Here is a 20,647-nt window from a genome sequence, read left to right on the forward strand (position 1 = left end):
TGGTCCTATAACAAAAAGAGAAATGTTACAGAACAATATGGGGCAACTTACTCTTTCGATCAAACCCGAAGTTACAAGTCTTGGTGTTCTAATAGACTCAGACCCAAGCTTTAAATCACACATCAACTAGGTAACAAAAACATAATTCTTCCACCTTAGAAACATAGCTAAGGTACGGCCATTTATAAATCAAAAGGACGCTGAAAATCTCATCCATGCCTTTATCTCAAGCCGACTTGACTACTGTAATGCACTCCTCACCGGCCTCCCAAAAAAAAACACAGAACAACTCCAACTCATTCAAAACTCTGCAGGTAGGCTACTAACTAGAACCAAGAGGAGAGACCACATCAGTCCAGTATTAGCTACTCTGCACTGGCTTCCGGTAACATTTAGAATCGATTTCAAGGTCCTCCTCCTTATATACAAAGCACTAAATGGAACAGGACCAAGCTACATTGCAAATTCTCTAGTCAACTATGTGCCTTCTATTACGATCATCTACTACTGGTCTATTGAAGGTTCCCCAACCACAGCCTAAATAAAATCACGGACGCAGCCTTCAAGATTCAAGATTCAATAGTTTTATTTCAAACCATAGTGTTAGTTTGGCTACATTTACCATTGTCCGGCAAAACAACATTTGAAAAATAAATGAAATGGGAAAAGAGGAACCCCCCCCCCCCCCCAACTTTTTTTTAAAATAAAACAACAGCCAGAAACTATACACTGTTTGAAAAGGAGATGGAAGAAGCAAATCGTATCTGTTTCCATCCCCCATAAATAACTAATTGCAATATTATATGTACTTCAGCAAGTACAATATGACATGATTTCCAATACATAACATATGATACAATACAATTTGCAAATACTTCAACTACACATGACACAACACAATCACACATGCACACACACCACACACACACACACACACACACACACACACACACACACACACACACACACGCACACACACACACACACACACACACACACACACACACACACACACACACACACACACACACTAGACCAGGGCTATTCAACTAAAGTGTTCAGGGGGCCACATTGTCAGAAACCCAAGGGGCCAGGGGCCGGACTGCCACGGCGCCTCCCCGTGCTATGAATATATGTACACTTGACACAACACGCAACCACATTTTCACAACTTTTATTTAACTACATTGCAAAAGTAGTATACTTTTCAAAAAAAGTGCTTAATTTATGTGCCACATCTGCAACATCTCCTGCAGAAAGTGCTTCATTTATGACTGTGCAACAACTGCAACATCTCCTCTTCAACATTTCAATATAAAAATAAAATAAAAAACAAACAAGTGCATGGTGTGCATCTGAACATTCTAACATCAACACTTGAACAAAAAAACACATTTATAGTGCAGCTGAGCTTATGAAAAAGTGCTTCATGTCTGTGAACAACAGCAAATCACAGCATCTTATTAGCACTTATTGTCCACTCTTAACTCTAAAACATCAGGGGGGTGGGGGGCAGACAGGCCTAGCCTACATACACACATCTAATGAGAGCGATTGCACTTCTTTGACTGGGCAATGGCAGAGAAAGAGGGTTCATAGGAAGTGAGGGCTACCCGCAAACAGTGATGCAAATGCTCATTTGTCAAGGAGGCACGTTGCTTGTTTTAATGGCATTCATGTGAGAGAAACTGGATTCACAGGTGTATGTTGAGCCAAACATTGTTGAGCCAACACAGATATTGCCAGCGTTTTTATTTTGGGGAATGTCTTGACATGAATACACTTTATCCAAAATGTTGTGGTGGATTCATTCTCAAGTGCCTGCTTCAGAGCAGATGATGCTTGCATGTCAATTATTTCAAGTTGCAGGAGACCTTCATCAATGTGAAGTGATGCAAGGAACTAGCAGCTACATTGGCAAATGGGTTGCTCACAAAATGCATCAATTCTCTGGACATGTCAAATTCATCAAATCGACTTGCAAAGTTTTCCCTCAATTTATCAATGAAATCTGTCATTAATTGAGTGACTTTTGGCTCAATTGTGCGTGTTAACGTTGACATGAAAAGAAAAAAGTAAAAAAATATATATATATTATTATTTTTTATTTTTTATTTTTTTATTATCATGTAATCTTTGGCGGGCCGGTCAGAATCATCCCACGGGCCGGCAGTTGAATAGCCCTGCACTAGACTATACTCTCATGTCACCCTTCAAATCATTCTCATACAATAAGTTGGACTTCCTCCCTGGTATACTTTGTGAACACCATCTTTTTGAATTCCTCTTTAATATACTTATACTGTAGATTGACTGGATTTGATCTCCTCCTACAGATCATTCCACAAGGTAACTCCACACAGAGAAATACACATAGCCTTCCTGGTTGTTCTTGAAGATTGCTGTTCCAGTTTGAGTTTCCCTCTAAGGTTATATCTTTGAAGTCCAGCTCTCTCATAGAACAATTTCTGTATCTTGTCAGGAAGGCTGTGATGTATGACTCTGTACATGAACTGGGCGGTTTTGTAATCCACCAGGTCCTTTAATTTCAGGACTGAACCTTTTAAAAACAAAGAATTTGTATGTGCTTTATAGCTCTCATTGGTTACAATCCTGATTGCTCTTTTTTGGAGCATAACCAAAGGAAGTAGGTTGGTTTCATAGGTATTTCCCCACACCTCAACACAATAATTCAGATATGGAAGGACCAAAGCATTATATAAGATAAAAGAAGATTGTTGGTTCAGCCAATACCTTGACCTCCACATAATACCCACACTCTTTGAAATGTTTGCTCTTACATGGCTTATGTGAGGCGTCCAACAAATTTTTTCATTCATGATCACTCCTAAAAAAGTGGTTTGCTGAACTCTTTCAATAACGGTATCATCTATCGTAACTTGGATCGGTGTGTCATAATTACGATTTCCAAAAATCATTAGTTTTGTTTTGTTCAAGTTTAAGAGGCGTGGTGTTTTGGCTCGCGGGGGGGGGGGGGGGCCGGGCTGTGGGTCCTCCGGGACTGTGGCTTGCGGTTGCCGGACCTGGAGGTGGAGGGGGCTCGGTGAGCACTTTTTTATAGTAAAGATTTTATTTTGTTATCCTTTTTCTCTGTGACAACTTGTTTTGACTGGTTGTGTATCCAATAAAGGTCTAATTTATTGTCTAGTCATTGTTGTGTTAGTTTGTGTTCTTGGATGTCTGTTATGTATTATTGTCATTATTGTGCTGTGTTGTTGTTCCTTGTTTGAAAAAATTTAAATTAAAAGATTTGGTAAAAAAAAATAAGTTCTGTTTTTGTCAAACCACTTTTTTAATTTGACCAATTCAGTTAGGGTTTCATTCAAAATCTGTTGTAAACTCTCACCAGAGCAAATCATATTTGTATCATCTGCAAAAAGCACAAATTCCATTGTTTCAGATACTTTACAGATATCGTTAATGTACAAAAGAAACAAAACTGGACCCAGAATTGAACCTTGTGGTAAGCCACACCTAATATTCATGTTTGTTGAGATGGCACTGCCCATTTGAACAAATTGATTCCTATTACTCAAGTAACTTTTAATCCATTCCAATGCTATACCCCTAATGCCATATCTTTCCACCCTTTTAATTAAAATACTATGGTCAATCGTATCGCAAGCTTTTTGAAGGTCAATAAAAATTCCCAGTAGGCCTACATGGTGTTTTTTGTCAATTGAAGTAGTTATTTCCTCTATTAGCTCAATGAGTGCCATGGTAGTGGATCTATTCCTCCTGAAGCCATATTGGCTGTCAATCAGCAAATTGTGTTTCTCAATGAACTCTTCAAGTCTTTTTACATAAATCTTCTCCAGAATCTTAGAAAATTGGGAAAGCAGAGAAATAGAAATAATTTGAGAAATAATTTGTAAACTGGTGTTTGTCCCCTGTTTTAAATGCAGTTTTATTTTTTTTTTGGTCCACTTTTTCTCCCATTTTTCTATGTTTTTCTCCCATCCCAATTTCGTATCATCCAATTCAACCCTCCCCTGTCATGAACGCTGTTTCTACTTTTGCAGTTTTCATTATACGAGGAAATATTCCCGATTGTAAAGACTAATTACATAGATATGTGTGAATGGTTCTACAAATCCTTCCGCTACGTTCTTAATCACGGTCATGTCTATGTCATTCCAATCCGTTGATGTTTTATTTTTGAGTATGGCCATGATTGCATTTCCATCTGTTGGAGAAAGAAACATGGAGCTTTGGTTTCTATGGATTGAGTCTTCTACACCCACATTTTGTGTCGGACAGCTTTCTGTCATTTTTCAGCTAGACTAGGTCCAACCCCTACAAAGAACTTGTTAAAGCCATCGGCCACTTCCTCCATATTACTACTTTTCCTGCCGTCCTCAATGAAGTAATTTGGATACAGTCCACCTTTTGGCCCTTTTCTTATTATGTCATTAAGCACTTTCTAAATACCCTTGCTATCATGTTTATTCCTTTCTAGTAAGTTGGGGGAAAAAGAACTTTTTACAATTCCTCATAATATTGGTTAGTTTGTTTTTATATAGTTTATATTTCAATTCAGACTCTTCCGTCCTATTTGTAATAAATTGCTTATAATTTTTGTAATTAACTTCATACACCGTAAACACAGCTAAATGGTCCTAAATGTCATTGATTAATAATCCACTAATGGTGTTACCAAAACTGTTACAAAATATGTTATCTATTCTCCACTTGCACAACATGAAGTAGGCATTTCCGGTAGGTCTTCCTGGTTGAGAATGGTTCTTCCGGTCCCATCTAAATACATTGTTTTTAGCAACTTTTCTCCTGTTATTTAAACAACTTTGTCGTCACAGAGAGGTAATGAAACGTTTGTATTATTATATTATAAAATGTATTTAATAAGCAAACGTTTGTCAGCAGGGTTTTTGCGCTGTATTTCATGTAAAAACGTTTACTGTTAGTCTACTTGCTCACACTAATTAAGGCTAATGCTGGCTAACAGAAGTTAGCGCAAGAAACGACGCAAAGTAGTGTTTATAGTGCATTTCTTGCCACCAAATAGCATTTGTACATTTGTATGACAGTCTATAATGCTCCCGTGAGGTCTTTCCGGACGTTTTAGTAATGATTTTCACTATAAAAACATATTTCTAAAAGACAGGAACTTGATGAAAACGGGCCAGATTAGCTTTGAGCTAACAATCTTTGCCGACGCATACTTGATGTAAGATAAGATAAGATATTCCTTTATTGATCCCCTTGGGGAAATTCAGGCATCATAGCAGCATGGGGGAAGGGGGGGGGGGGGGGTACAGGTGGTAAAAACAACACAAGCAGTGTAAACAAATAGGTCAATATAATTTACTATCTAACTAGCTGAAAAATATATTCACAGTATTCACAGTGTCACATAAGGTGCAGTATGCATAAGGTAGTGTTATAATTTACTATCTACTGAAATATACATTATTCACAGTGTCACAGTATCCACTGAAATATACATTATTCACAGTATCACAGTATCCACATAAGGTGCAGTATGCCTAAGGTAGTGTTATTGTCCTCCTTGGGTTCCTATTAGTCCCAGGTCAATGTCTGGCAGCAGTCGCTGCCCCCTGTTGTGGAGCCTGGAGGCCGCTAGTCGCTGCCCACTGTTGTGGAGCCTGATGGCCGCTGGTATGAAGGACTGTCCGAGGCGGTTAGTTGAGTGTCGGGGGGGTATGAGTCTGTGGCTGAACGAGCTTCTCATCTTGACTAGCTCGTCGTAGAGGGGGTGGTAGGGGTTCTCCATGATGGCAGCCAGCTTCCTTCTCATCCCCCTCTCTGCCATCACCTCTAGTCTAGGTAGCTCGACTCCCACCATGGAGCTAGCCTTCCTCACCAGCTTGTTGAGCTTGTTGGTGTCCCTTGAGTTGATGTAGCCTCCCCAGCATGCCACAGCAGTATTCATTTCATTCTAAACGTAACGTTAGTTTACAAAACATTACCTGTCTATATAACGTTGAGGAACAAATTATAAAGTGTGTGAGTGTGTATTGTTGTACATAATCACATCAGCTCTGGAAACTAGAGTGATTAATTCGGTTGCAGTTAGTTAAGTGCAGCTAACTTTTTTGCTACTGTCTGTAACTGCAATGCATTTTCTGCTTTCTGTCCAATGTTCACCAAAACACACACAAGCAGAAAATGCTCTCTACCTCATCTGCTCGGCGTGATAGATGAATTTGGCAGCCTGTCCGGCTTTAAGATCAACTGGCCAAAATCTGCTTTTCTTCCACTTAATGAGCCTGTGAAGGCTACCATCCTACCGGCAAACATACATATGGTGGAGCACTTTAAATGTCTCAGGATTGAAATATTCCCCACTATTAGCCAGACGGTAAGGTATAATTACTCCAGCTTGGGTGACAGGATTACGAATTACTTCAACAGATGGTCCAAATAAAAAAATTCATTACAGGCCTGTGCGTCAATAATTAAAATTAATATTTTACCCAGAATTAACTTTATCAGCTCCATGCTCCCGGTACCTCCTCCTGTTGGTTACTGGCAGAAATTGCACTCTGCCTCATATAAATTCATTTGGAACAATAAACGCCCGCGCTTGAAGAGATCAACTGTTATCCTCACACAACCCAGATCACCAACAGATTCATCTACATTTTATTCACAGGACTTATTTAACCCCTAGACGATTGAATTTAATGGGTCTCAGACCTGACTCTCTATGTACCTTGTGTCCAAAGGGTGCCACAGGTACATTTATGCATATGTACTGGGAATGCCCTCCTGTTGTGATTTTTTGGGAAAATGTTACATCTCAGCTCTCAGACATTTTCTCTTTGACCATACCTGTATCTCCTTCTGTATTGTTATTGAATGATCTCTCTCAATTATCGACCTCTATACAGGTGAAAAGACTCATTTTGGCCGGCCTCACAGCCGCAAAAAAATTTGATCCTGTGCATTATTTTCAGTGACACTGACCCGTGTCTCCAGCTCGGAAACATGATCCCCCAGAGTGTCCAGTTTTGTCTGGATTACATCCAGTTTGTTGTATATGGGGTCCACCTTAGAATCCAATTTATACAACGGCATGCAAATATCTCGATTCTGATTGGCTGAAACAGTAAATTTACACGTATGTATCTGTCACAATTCCACGCTCTTGGTCCCAGGACCCGCCCACAACCGAATCACTATCACTCCGCGTCCGAGTTAAAAAAAAAAAAACAAGATGGCGGACAATAATCTTTACAAATGGATATGTTGATAGCGTCATAACAACTAAATAATAACCGATTCTGTCACGGCGAATGTCTTAGTCTCTTACACAATGTTGGATTGTGTAATCTATGGGTCATGAGTCATTGTGGAACAAAAGAAAAATCGCGGATTGATTGATTGATTATTTGCAATTTTTCTTTTTTTTTTATTATTCCCTGACTGCAGAGCTCACTCTCTCACACTGTCTGGCACACCCACACACACACACACACACACACACACACACACACACACACACACACACACACACACACACACACACACACACACACACACACACACACACACACTCCTGTCTGAAACTGAGAGACATAGAAGCAGCTGAGTGCTGCGCTGTTTTAAGTGAGCATGGCCTATTGAATTGATTGATTGATTGATTGCTAATTTTATTACTGTACTGGTTTCCAACTGGTTAAGTTTAGGCCCTCTAAAGTAAATAAATCAAAAAATAGGGCGAAGGAAACTTTTTTTTCCTATAGGGCAAAGAAAACTTTTTAATTTGTTTTACCTACTTTCTATAGAAGCATCTAAGAATGAAGTTCTATAGAAAGTAGGTCTGCACCCCCTTAACAATTGTGTGTATTGAGCCGTACTGTATTGTACCCATTCTGCATCTGGTAATAAAGTTTTCAATCAATCAATCATTCCAATAACAACCGCTAACTTCATAATTAAAAACTAAAGAAAAGTTGGATGTGTTAGTTGGTTGGATGTCTTAGTTGAAAGACAGTTGGATGTGTTAGTTGGTTGGATGTCTTAGTTGCAAGACAGTTGGATGTGTTAGTTGGTTGGATGTCTTAGTTGAAAGACAGTTGGATGTGTTAGTTGGTTGGATGTCTTAGTTGAAAGACAGATGGATGTGTTAGTTGGTTGGATGTCTTAGTTGAAAGACAGTTGGATGTGTTAGTTGGTTGGATGCACTTCCGAGCTGCTTCCACATGGAGGAAATTTCTCTTTTTTGTGTTGTGGGAACTACTTTTTGTGGCGGATGTTTTTTTCAATAAATCTTCGATTAATGTGTGTTTATTGTATAGCAATAAGGTTGGATGAATGTGGCAGTTGTATAAAAGCATTACACCACTTGCAGTCGTGATTTGTGAAAAATAAACCATGCCTAGGGGGGTCTAACCACCCTCGGCTGCGCCTCGGGCCTAACGACCACCCCTAGGCATGGTTTATTTTTCACAAACCACTCCTGCGCGTGATGTAATGCTTAATTAGTGCTGAATCCCAGAATAGCCCTCCACAGTGTCTCCAGAGTCCAGGTTGATTTCCACCGGCAACGCCACCTCCATCTGGCTCGTCATGACGCCGATTGATTGCAGGTGTGCTCGGTGTGTGTAGACCGACGCGCCGACGCACCCCTGTCAAAACACTGCCCGATGCGAGAAAAAGCACCGTTTTGCTTCAACAAGGAACTGGAAGACTATTGAAGTTCAAATTAATTCAGGATCAAAATTAAAAGAGTGAATGTCAAAGTTTAGCTAAAAGTTCATCTTATTCGACTGAGCATTTTCGTGCTGCCTCACACCGCCACCATCCACAGACACAGCTGTCTCCAATCAGTGAAAAAAACATCAACTTTGCAAACTATGCACCAAAGCTATGGACATTAGGGAAGCTAGATCTCTAAATATTTTCAAAAATAAGCTAAGAACTTACCTCCTCACCACAGCCTTTTAATACACTACACTGCTGATTGTACTATAGATTGCATTATTTGACTCTGTCCATTCTATTTTACTCTTTTATTACTTTTTATTCAGTCGGGTGAACTGTGTGGGTATCAAGCAGGAAGAAAGACTGTCAGGCTTTAAAACTGTGTAGGGGACCCAGGCTTAGAGCTGCGCCCTGAGAGAGGAAACTGTGCCCTGAGAGGGAGGTTTGCCCTAAGAGGGAGGTTCGAAGGGTCAAAGTGGGTATCAAACAGGAGGGAAGACTGTCACCGATATTGTCCAACTCTTAATTTCCAATACCGATATCAACCGATACCGATATATGCAGGGTTATATTTCAGGTAATTAACATTACATATCTCTTGTTGTGGAATTAACACAACATTATGCATACTTTTGACAATAAATAAAATCAGAATTTGTTCTTACTTGCTTGCCTGGGTAAATAAAGGTTATAGAAATGTAAAATAATATATATTTTTTTTTTTAAACCGATACCGATATTTTCCGATATCACATTTTAATGCCGATATCGGCCGATAATATCGGTAGGCCGATAATATCGGACATCCCTACTTTAAACTGTTAAACAGTCATCCAGAACTATTTTATTGCACTGCACTGTTGCATTATTTTACTCTGTCTATTCTATTCTACTATTTTATTACACTGCACTATTGTACTATTTTACTCTGTCTATTCTATTTTACTCTTTTTATTATTGTCTATTTTTAAAACTGTAGAGTAGATGAGAGGGGAGGAGAGGAGAGCCGAGGGGAGGGGAGGAGAGGAGAGGAGAGGAGAGGAGAGGAGAGGAGAGGAGAGGAGAGGAGAGGAGAGGAGAGGAGAGGAGAGGAGAGGAGAGCCGAGGGGAGGGGAGGGGAGGAGAGGAGAGGAGAGGAGAGGAGAGGAGAGGAGAGGAGAGGAGAGGAGAGGAGAGGAGAGGAGAGCATGGAGTGCAGCAGTAGGCAGTGTTAGTTTTGGCAGCTGCCTCCACATCCTCAGTGGAGGCAGGTCGCTGCAGGACCACCACTGGGTCGACACGTATCGACCGCTGAGTCACCGATGGCTGAGCGTCCTGCAGGGATCGGCTCCTGTAGCAGCCCTATAGTGAGGGATCGATGGGAGGACCCGTCATCCAGTATCGTGCATGCACATTAGAGCCAGCTGACTGAGGGCTTCCGCCAAGGCCACGGAAAGGAATCCCAGCTATTCACAAATAATTGAACATGAATGATCTACAAAAACAAAGGATTATTTACACAATCTTTCCATTTAGAATTGATTCAATAATAGATTTACCACAGCGCTGCTTCGTACACTCAGTACGATAGATAATAACTAGGCCTGTGAAGGTATATGGATCTTTATATATTAACTCATTCCGGGCCAACCACGAGTATAGTCGGGTTAACTCGCCATTGCTTCCGTGCCAATCACGAGTATAGTCAGGTTTTAATCGTTATTTCTTTTATTAGCGATATCCATTCATTTTTCATCCATCCAGCCTGACGTTATCATTGGGAATGGGTCTGAGCTCACAAAGGGCAAATACCGCCGCCTATTGTCTCCCGGATGGTATTGCACATCATTGGATTGGATTGGCTGGGACTGTGTATCAAAGAAAATAAGTCCGGTCCAGGTTTTACTTTTCGGGCATGCAGCTGGATACTATTGCATTGAGTCCCCCCACTGGGAGCATCGTGGATCATTGTGTTTTGGACTATAACGTTGGATCAATGGACGCGATCGATATTTGGAATGGCGATCAGGAATTGGATTAATCTTTTTGCATGACATCAGATGTGAGGTAAGGCCTTTATGTTACGAATCTTGGGGTAATCAGATGTTCCTATCACCGCCATCGGAGAGTGTGTGTGTGAGGTTCGCGCCGACCAAAGTATGGAGAAGCGATTTTTCAGACCCCGCTTCTCTTCGTACATGAGGACACATATACTATCGATAGCGTTTATTTGAAAACAATTCATAAATCAGCCGAAAAATTACAACGTGTTTTGTGTATTCCACTAACGGGTTATTATCGTGTCTTTCTCTGGAATTATTACTAGAAATCTCCAAAACTATACTCGTATTCAAAACGGTATAAAACGGAAATGTACGGATGAAAAAACAATCCGTTTCGTACATGTTGACTGGAAGCAACTCATTGACGATCAGTCACTGTGTTATTTAGATCTATTGCTATTATATTTTATATGTTTTATGCACTCGCAAATAAGTCCTATTCTCCATTGGATATAGCGTTGGCACGGAAGGGCCAGCAGCAGAGGGCGCTGTTGGCTCGGAATGAGTTAAAGGGGAACTATTTTACTATTTCTTTCACTATTTGGGCACTTTTACACAATTCCTGTGAGTCTATGGAACACCTCTGTAATATATATATTTTTTTTATTCATTGTTTTGTATTTCTAATCAAGTCCTCAAAAACAGCATTTTTCTACCTCAAGATCTCGAGCTGTTTTGAGCCTGGGCTCCTAAACCACTGTGCGCATTCTGGTTCGCCTGAACATTAACATGCCGCGGTGTCTTTATGACATCACATATAGGGCACATTTTCAAATGACTCAGTTCAGTGAGGGTGAATATTGTGAGAGGAGAATTGGAAGAATGCGCCAATATGAGAATTTTGAGACATAGATCATATTAATATAAGTTCACATAGCTAGTAAACAATGTTAAACACTCAAAAAGGCCATTTATAAGATAGTTCCCCTTTAAAGAAAAAGTCAACAAAATATACTAATCATCATGTATTTTTTGCAGCAGTATTATACAGATTTTTGGATACAAATGTTATTAAAATATACCCTTGTGAATGGGAAAACACTGACAATTGCATTAAAAATAAAGAAGACATATCATGTTCAAGTCATTTGCACTTGATAAACAAATTAAATATCATTATACCGTAAAAAAAAATAGATAAATATTGTGATATCATATTCTGACCATACCACCCATCACTAATCATGACTGTGATCTGATGTAATGGACGTCTGTTCAGGAGTTGCTAGACTAGTGTTTAGAGTTCAGCGTAGAGCAACTGGGATCTGGTGTATTCTCTAGGAACATGTTCAGCCTGTTCCTTACTGTTGTTTACTGAAAGCACAGCAGGCCAGTGAAAATACGGGATGCCATTACACCAGCCCCTCTCTGGTCTCTGTCACCGTGGTGATGACAATAGGGAGGAGAGGCCTACCGTATCCTGACCACACACACACAGACACACACACACATACGCATGCACACACACACACACACGCATGTATTTTTCTGAAAGTACAGTATACTATTTATGTATTCAGAAAGTATACTAAAGTTGTATTGAATCCCTTAGTGTGTTAATAGTTGTATTAACAACTGTGTGCTTAAATATATTGAAATTGTACTTTTTATGTAATTTTGGTTACCTTTTACTCACCAAAATAGTACACTTTTAATAAGTTGACTAAAGTAAGGGAAAGCGGGGTCGGTTGAGACAATTTTGCAACCACACGAAATAAGTTATTATTACCCACAGACTACTTGAATAGGAATGGAAATAATTTGATTCCTTAACAGATACAGGTATCTGCTAACAATTTATTATGGCACAATTTTGTTAAATATACTAGGAGTGCGTTTTCCCCAAATTCGACCTCACCATGGAGGTTGGGACAGCGGGTAGGGTCGGTTGGGACAGTGGGTAGAGTCGGTTGGGACAGTGGGTAGAGTCGGTTGGGACAGTGGGTAGAGTCGGTTGGGACAGTGGGTAGGGTCGGTTGGGACAGTGGGTAGGGTCGGTTGGGACAGTGGGTAGAGTCGGTTGGGACAGTGGGTAGAGTCGGTTAGGACAGTGGGTAGAGTCGGTTGGGACAGTGGGTAGAGTCGGTTGGGACAGTGGGTAGAGTCGGTTGGGACAGTGGGTAGAGTCGGTTGGGACAGTGGGTAGAGTCGTAGGGACAGAGACAGTGGGTAGGGTTGGTTGGGACAGAGACAGTGGGTAGGGTCGGTTGGGACAGTGGGTAGGGTTGGCTGGGACACCTTTTTCTGACCTCAAAAACAGCTGTTGAAACACACATTTGATATATAATATAACTTCACATATTCCTTTGAAAGAAAATGTCAATGACACAAATATCAAAACAGTTACTTTTAAGTATAAAATACCTAAGAAAAAAAACACAAAACGTACATGTTGGTCACCCAATTATAACCAAAGACAAATAGGCTACAAAAGTTACATGATAGAAAAATTTTTATAAAAGTAACATTCCAAACCCACGAAGGGTACAGTAAAGTGGTTTGAAACATTAAATTAAAGCCGTTACTCCAGAATAGTAGCAAACGCCAATCCATCAGCATGTGCAAAGAAAAGTTTCCCATGTTTCATTAAATTTGGCAAGTGAACCATTTATAGTACACCCAATTCCACTTTAACAAAGTAAAACATGTCCTTGATCCATGAGGGGGTGAAGGTGATTTCCACCTCAGTAATCAGATGTCTGGCTAATAAGGTAACAAACATACAAGGTCTGCCTTATATTCAGGAAGCAGCAGAGTGGGAGGGGGAACCCCAAACAATGCTGTGATTGCGGTTGGTTCAAATTGAATCTTAAAGGGGCACTTCACCAAATGCTGATTTATATTGGACATCTGAAAACTCTAAAACTGTTTTGCACACTTTAATTTAGTTGAAAGTAAATTAGTTTGAATATGGCCATCAGTGATGTCATCGGGGACATTGAATCCTTGTGTTAATGATACGATTATGAAAAGATAAGTTAGCAGTCCCTATACGATAAGCTATTGCTATTTTATGTCTATATAATTTCATGGAGCACACAACGCAAGGATCAAACTCATTCACTCTCAATAACTGCCAAACTAAATGAATGTGTGCAGAACGGTTGAGTTTTTGGTTGGGTGTGAAATGATGTGCAAAATAAATCAGCATTGTTTTTTTGGTGAAGTGCCCTTTAATACAATACTGTTCTGCCCTCTAATATCCCCTGATCAAACTGGGTTTATACGAAACAGATGTAATTTTTTTAACCTCAGAAGACTCTTTAATCTGGCGTATAATCCCTCCACCTTGTCTGCACCAGAAGCTCTGATCTCATTAGACGCTGAGAAAGCTTTTGATTTTGTGGAGTGGAATTATCTTTTTTACACCTTGCTTTTGGTCAGTGGTTCATCACCTGGGTAAATCTGCTTTACCCGTCCCCTATGGCCTCAGTCAGAACTAATAATACCCACTCAGAACTCTGTGGATGCCGATCCCAACGGCCCCCGCTCTCCCCTACAATTTAAGCTTTGTAAACATCTCCATTTCTTTGTTGAAGTGTACTTAGATTACACTTACAACATATTAATGACTATCAGGCTAAACATGTGCTTTGAATTAGTACATGAAAGTAGGGCTGCACGATTAATCATGTCATCATTTGCATACAGACACGCCCCGCCCGCCAGCTTATTATAAGGAGGTGAGAGGGTCTGCATTACCTCTATGCTGTGTTGGTCCTTATTCAACAGGTAGTGCAGAACCAATTTGCGACAGATCACAATTCGATTAGATTAAAATGCATTGTCATCATACAGCACAAGTACAATACAACATCCAACCAGAATGCAAATGTAATAGTAAATTGCACTTAAATTGTTTTTTCTTTAATTAAGTATTTAGTTTAGTAAGATTTTCATTGTATGGCAAACTGTCTGTTTAACTGTGCACATGACAATGAACAATCTTGAATCTTGAATCAATAGTAACATACAATGCACAGGTGATAGAAGGCTTCATTTGGGATAAATAGTTGGTGATTGCTTCAAGTCGATTCTAGAGACATCATCGGATTAAATAATTATAATGATAATAAATACGACAATTACATTTTGCATTTATAGTCATGACTCAATGAGGAATCTGAGCATCTGAACACACACACATGCACACACGCACGCCGTCTGGCTCACCTGCCGCATAACCCAATCGCGCGATCGATATATATAATAATATTAACAAATTCCATATAAATCTATAGTTCATTAACGATGCAGAAGCTGATACTGTATCCTGCCCACACACACAGCGATTTGCTACTCGAAATGATAATAATAATATTTTATATAATCTCCCAAAATGAGATTAGTACAATCATCCAACTCCAGCAATGGGTGCACTGCATTTACAACACAAGACAAAATGAGAACAATGCGGCAGAATAATAATTTTTTCTTGATTATCTTGCTTTCATCATCGTGTGAAGCCAAAATCATAATTGAAATTGAAACTCGATTAATCCTCATCCCTAACCTAGCATAGACAAGTTATGGAATTCTGCACTAAATTATCTAACAATATGTTCTCAGATGGGTGTCACTGGGACAAAATATCATATCAAATGGGGTCCATGGCTTGACATGAAAAGGTTTGAGAACCTCTGTCCTGGACCACACGATATATCATGTATGAATTCTTAAATCGAGTACTTTTCCCCCTTGATGGATTAGATAAAATTGTCATTTTACATGTGCTTACTTACATATGTATTCTCATCATACAGCACAAGTACAATACAAAGAAAATAAGTTTGGCATCCAACCAGAGTGCAAATGTAAGTAAATAACATATATCAAGCCGTTTCTACACTGGCTCTTAGGCAAGCAATGTAATAAATAAATAAAACCAACAATAAATAATATAATAATAACAAGACGGTATATGGAATATTAATACAGTATATTCCACTATACAGTAGCTATATCCCGATCGGTTTAGTTCTTATTTATTTAGTTTGCAGTGTGTGTGTAATGCTCACAATGCCTCACTGAGTTAGGACCACAAACGCAAAACGTAATTATTAATTATACAAATATTGTTGCATTAATACACAGGTTCTCTTCTACACAGGTTATCTTCTACCCGGGTTCTCTTCTATACAGGTTATCTTCTACCCGGGTTCTCTTCTACACAGGTTATCTTCTACCCGGGTTCTCTTCTACACAGGTTATCTTCTACCCGGGTTCTCTTCTACACAGGTTATCTTCTACCCGGGTTCTCTTCTACACAGGTTATCTTCTACCCGGGTTCTCTTCTACCCAGGTTCTCTTTTACCCGGGTTCTCTTCTACATGGCTTCTCTTCTACGTGGCGTCTCTTCTACCCAGGTTCTCTTCTACCCAGGTTCTCTTTTACCCAGGTTCTCTTTTACCCGGGTTCTCTTCTACATGGCTTCTCTTCTACATGGCTTCTCTTCTACCCAGGTTCTCTTCTACCCAGGTTATCTTCTACATGGAACAAAAGGGTTCTGGAGTTTATAGTTCTCTTTGTTCCCGGGCATGGCGCTGTGCCCCTGATGGACGTCACGTCATGCCTGGGCCTGGGGTTCACTCTAAAATAGCTCTCAGGGCTAAAGTTAGGAAACTCGTAGTGTGCCGGAGGAATGTTTGAAACAACAAACAGTGTCAACTGTTTTATTTTCCCTCTTCACATCATGTACAAAGAGAAGCTTCATTTCAAACGGAGGATGGTGTTCAGAAGCAGCACTGTCGGGGGGTGGTAATGGTGGGGATTTGCATGGTTTTGATCACATGAAAAAGATATCAAAGAGATCTGAGTGGGTTAGCGGTCATGTGTGCTATTGGCCCATGTGGAATGAAAACTGCTTTTTTCTTCTTCTTTTTTTTCAAAAGAAGGAAGAAGGAAAAAACAGCGTGTGACTTGTTTTATTCTCATAACTAAAGTCAGGGCTCCCACCACACTATCAGTCCGAGAGCTGTTTTGATTGGCGGGGACGTGGTTATCACACACACCAGCGTCCAAACACAATACTTATAAGTCAAGTGAGTCTCCAATGGCCACAGGAAATCAGACGTCTCTGCATTACGTCAACTCCAGCTTTCCTAAAGCCTTTGTTTCTAAGGCCTTTATTCAAAAAATAAATAAATGCATAGACCACAAGTCAAAATCGTAAAAATAAATGTTGCCAGCTTGTCATTTAGTTTTCTTTTTTGGATAAAGGGGTTATAGGACGGTAGACCTGCTCCACCTGATCTATAGGATATGGTATCTTTTTGGATAAAGGGGTTATAGGGCAGTAGACCTGCTCCACCTGATCTATAGGATATGGTCTCTTTTTTGTTCATATCTTTGTAGAAGTGTAACATTGTTTGCTTGTTTGTGTTGTTTCTTCTTAGATGACACATCAGCCAAAGAAGTCAGCAGGGTAAGTTATGGTATCCACTATATATATATATATATATATATATATATATATATATATATATATATATATATATATATATATATATGTGTGTGTGTGTGTGTGTGTGTGTGTGTGTGTGTGTGTGTGTGTGTGTAGGTGTGTGTGTGTGTAGGTGTGTGTGTGTGCATGTGCATCTATTTTTCTCCTCAATGGGTTGGCCAATCAATCTGGAATTGGAAATTGGTCATTGGGCATTGGCATAAGCAGGGACCGACGTAGCTGGTTTTTAAATGTTCCCAAATTTACCGTAAGCTGTTTATGAGCATTTTAGGTGGATTTTGTCTAGTCTTGATGTAGATTTGGCCATCTGAAATGTTATTTAGGTGCTGGGCAAAAGAAAATGTAGGTACCCTGCCATTTAACCAGATATTACCCTTTGTGATGTCATACCAAAGACTAGTTGAAAGTTGTGGCGGCGTTGTGGTGCTCACATCCCAAAGTGTGCTACCCACCACAGTTAAGACAGCCGAAACATGACCAATCTTTCGCTGTTGACTAAAAACACACTTCTTCAATCAATATCTGAAATGAAATAAAATAAGAAAAATACTAATATTCTTGTATTCTTATGTACCCCAGTTGCTATTGCATGTACTTATTTGTGTTTCATTACACGTATATCGCCTGTTTTATAGCAACACTACTATCACCGACATCTACTGTAAGAAGGGAGATTCCCCCCTTGAACGGCACTTTTAAGGTTTCTCCCCTCCACATTGCCTGTGGTGCTTTTTCTATATATATATATATATCTTTTCCCCCCTTATTTTTCCATTTTTCTCCCATCCCAATGTTAGTCATTATGCCAATTCCCCTTCCTGGTCGTTGCGCACTCTACCCCCTACTGTCGGTCTGGGAGGGCGGAGACTATCACATGCTTCCTCCGACACATCCGCCAGCCCACCGCTTCTTTTCACCTGGCAGCGCGGACTCTCACTGGGAGAGTGTAACGTGTGGAAGGTCACACTACCTCTCCCAGATCCTTCCCTTGCTGTGCAGGCGCCCCGACCGAACTGTAGGAGTCGCTGTTTACAACAACCAGGACCCACCCACGCCGGCTTCCCACCCGCTAACACTGCCAATTGTGTTAGTATGGACGGTCGGCCAAGCCGGAGGCACCACAGCCGGATTCGATCCCACTGGCTCTGTGGTGGTAGACAGACGCTTAGTCCGCTGCGCTACCCGGCCGCCCTATTGCTAGGTTTTTTGTGAGTTTTTCCTTAACTTCACGTGGGGTATGTCTGTGAGTGTTGCATTTATTAATTTTACATTTTATTTTGGATTTCATGGTGTTTTTTGTTTTGTTCTTGATTTATTGTGATGTTTCTTCTTGACTTGTTTAAAGAAGACGTGTCCAGCCCATGGGGACATTAACGTGTGTTGTCGGGCCTTACAAATACATTTGATTTGATTTGATTCTTACGGTCTTCTACTATCATCCACAGGAGAATAACAGTAGAACAGTAGAACATAATATGTACGTTTTGGAGAAAACCATACTGTATATAAAAACTAAAAAATTATAATTTGCGTGATACTGCAGTAGTTGTGGATGTGGCGCGTGCATACCTGGGTTATGACATTAATGTCAACGTTTATATCAAATCAGGGACTAGCACCTTCAATGGAAGTCCATTAAATTAGTTTGTTTGATCTGAAACTTGCGTTGAATGTTACAAAAACTAAATATTATGTTGCTTTCTAATGCCAGGAAGACAATACTGTAGCTTCCCCCTCTAACAATGTAACCTTGCAGGACAGTCAGATTGAATTGGTGTCACAGTAGGTATTTTAATTGATTTAATTTAACTTTTGATTTTCACATTGAAAACGTAGTAAAGAAACCGAATCTCAAGCTAGGTTTTTATTTTAGAAACAAATCCTGCTTTTCCTTTGTTGAAAAAAATTTGTTGAGACTGCATTTCTTCCCTTGATTGACTATGGTGAACATGCACGCATGCCTCTACCCAATGCTTGCATTGGCTGGGTACTGTTTACCACAGTGCTCTGAGGTTTGTTACAGGCTGCAAAGCTCTCACTCACCATCGCTCCCTATGTGCCAGATTTCAGTAGCCTTCATTGGCCTTATGCAGATTCACGCATTGGCACATATTTATTCATAAGTCCATCCTTGGTCTGCTTCCCTCTGACCTTTTTGGGTATATCTCACACAATGCGCTCTCATTGGGCCTCATGCATGAAGCGATATAAGAACAGATTTTGTTCTCTTCTGCTCCCTTAACAAGTTAGCAGAGTTATAATGCTAAGCAGGAAAGTGTTGCGTCAAGTTCAAGGCCATATCATTTTTTATTTTTAATATTAAAAAAATTATAATAATCAGGATTAACACTAAGAGCCTAACCTCAAGATATCTATAAAAGATTACAAATATTTCCTAATTTTAACCACTTATCTTCCTGTTTGTTTGATAGTAAATCCCTTTTTATGACAAAAAAATCGCAGAAATCGGCATTTATTTCATATTTATATAAGTTTTCAACCCCATAGTGCAGCGTGGAAAACCTGCACCAAGTCCTTGTGAAAAAGATACTGTCTTTATATTTACAAATTATTGACTAATTCGGTCAGAAATAGCTGAGACGCTAACGTTAGTAAGCGCCAGTTATTGGTCATATTTCCAGCGGGGGATACAGTACACATTGTCCGGGTAAAATCTCTCAACACAGAGCCCCTCCCGTAAGAGCGAGCCCTCTTTTGTCACCAGTGAGCAGCCGGGAGCAGATAGGGGCGGGACCAATCACAGTGCTTGGATGTTGCCGTCTAGGTGGTGATACAAGCCGGCTTGCTCTGAGGGAAGGAGCCCATTCACGCTAGTGGGCTAGTCGCTAAAATATATATCGTTTTATATATAATTGTACCAACACAGATATTAGGCAGTACACACATTGTCCTGCAATACATGTAGTGAATGCACAGCTACATTCGCCATATATTTCTATCGCTGCTGCTGAAATGCAATGTTATTATTATTATCATTATTATTGTAAAGATTATCATTACAATCGCAGCCGCCTGGAGAGGCAATGTTACAAGTGTACAATAATGGTGATGGTGGTAGTGGTATTGCATTTCACTGTGGACCGCAGCAGCGATGGAGGTGTGTGGCGGGGCGGTGTGTGTGCTGCCTGGTGTCTGTGTTGGTGCAGTTGTGTGTAGGGCGATGTATGTTTTGGCGACTGGCCGGTGCGGGGGGCACCGTCGCGGCGCGGCCTCCTGCACCGGCTGGTCGCTGGAATGTATATCGTTTTGTGTATAGTTGGGCCAGCGCGGATGTTGGGCAGTGCACGCGTTGTCCTGCAGTGCATGTGCAGTGGGTGCACGGCTGCATTCGCCGTGTGTTTCTGTCGCTGCTGCGGTCTACAGTGAAATGCAATATTATTATTATTATTATTATTATTATTATTGTAAA

At 40.2% G+C, this 20,647-nt stretch overlaps 1 protein-coding gene across 3 annotated transcripts in view; it reads left to right on the forward strand.

Moving 5' to 3' along the window:
* Positions 1 to 20,647, forward strand: part of pde10a (phosphodiesterase 10A) — a 251,321-nt gene that overhangs the window by 122,133 nt on the left and 108,541 nt on the right. For all 3 annotated transcript variants that reach the window (XR_014620084.1, XM_084321416.1, XM_084321417.1), the window contains exon 3: positions 17,150 to 17,178. Coding sequence is in view for 2 of the 3 variants with exons in the window: in XM_084321416.1 (XP_084177542.1) it covers positions 17,150 to 17,178 (29 nt within the window). In the remaining variant the exon portion in view is untranslated. The remainder of the gene's footprint in view (positions 1 to 17,149; positions 17,179 to 20,647) is intronic.

This window comes from Notolepis coatsorum (assembly GCF_963971535.1).
Source record: "Notolepis coatsorum genome assembly, chromosome: 9".
Taxonomy (NCBI): Eukaryota; Metazoa; Chordata; class Actinopteri; order Aulopiformes; family Paralepididae; genus Notolepis; species Notolepis coatsorum.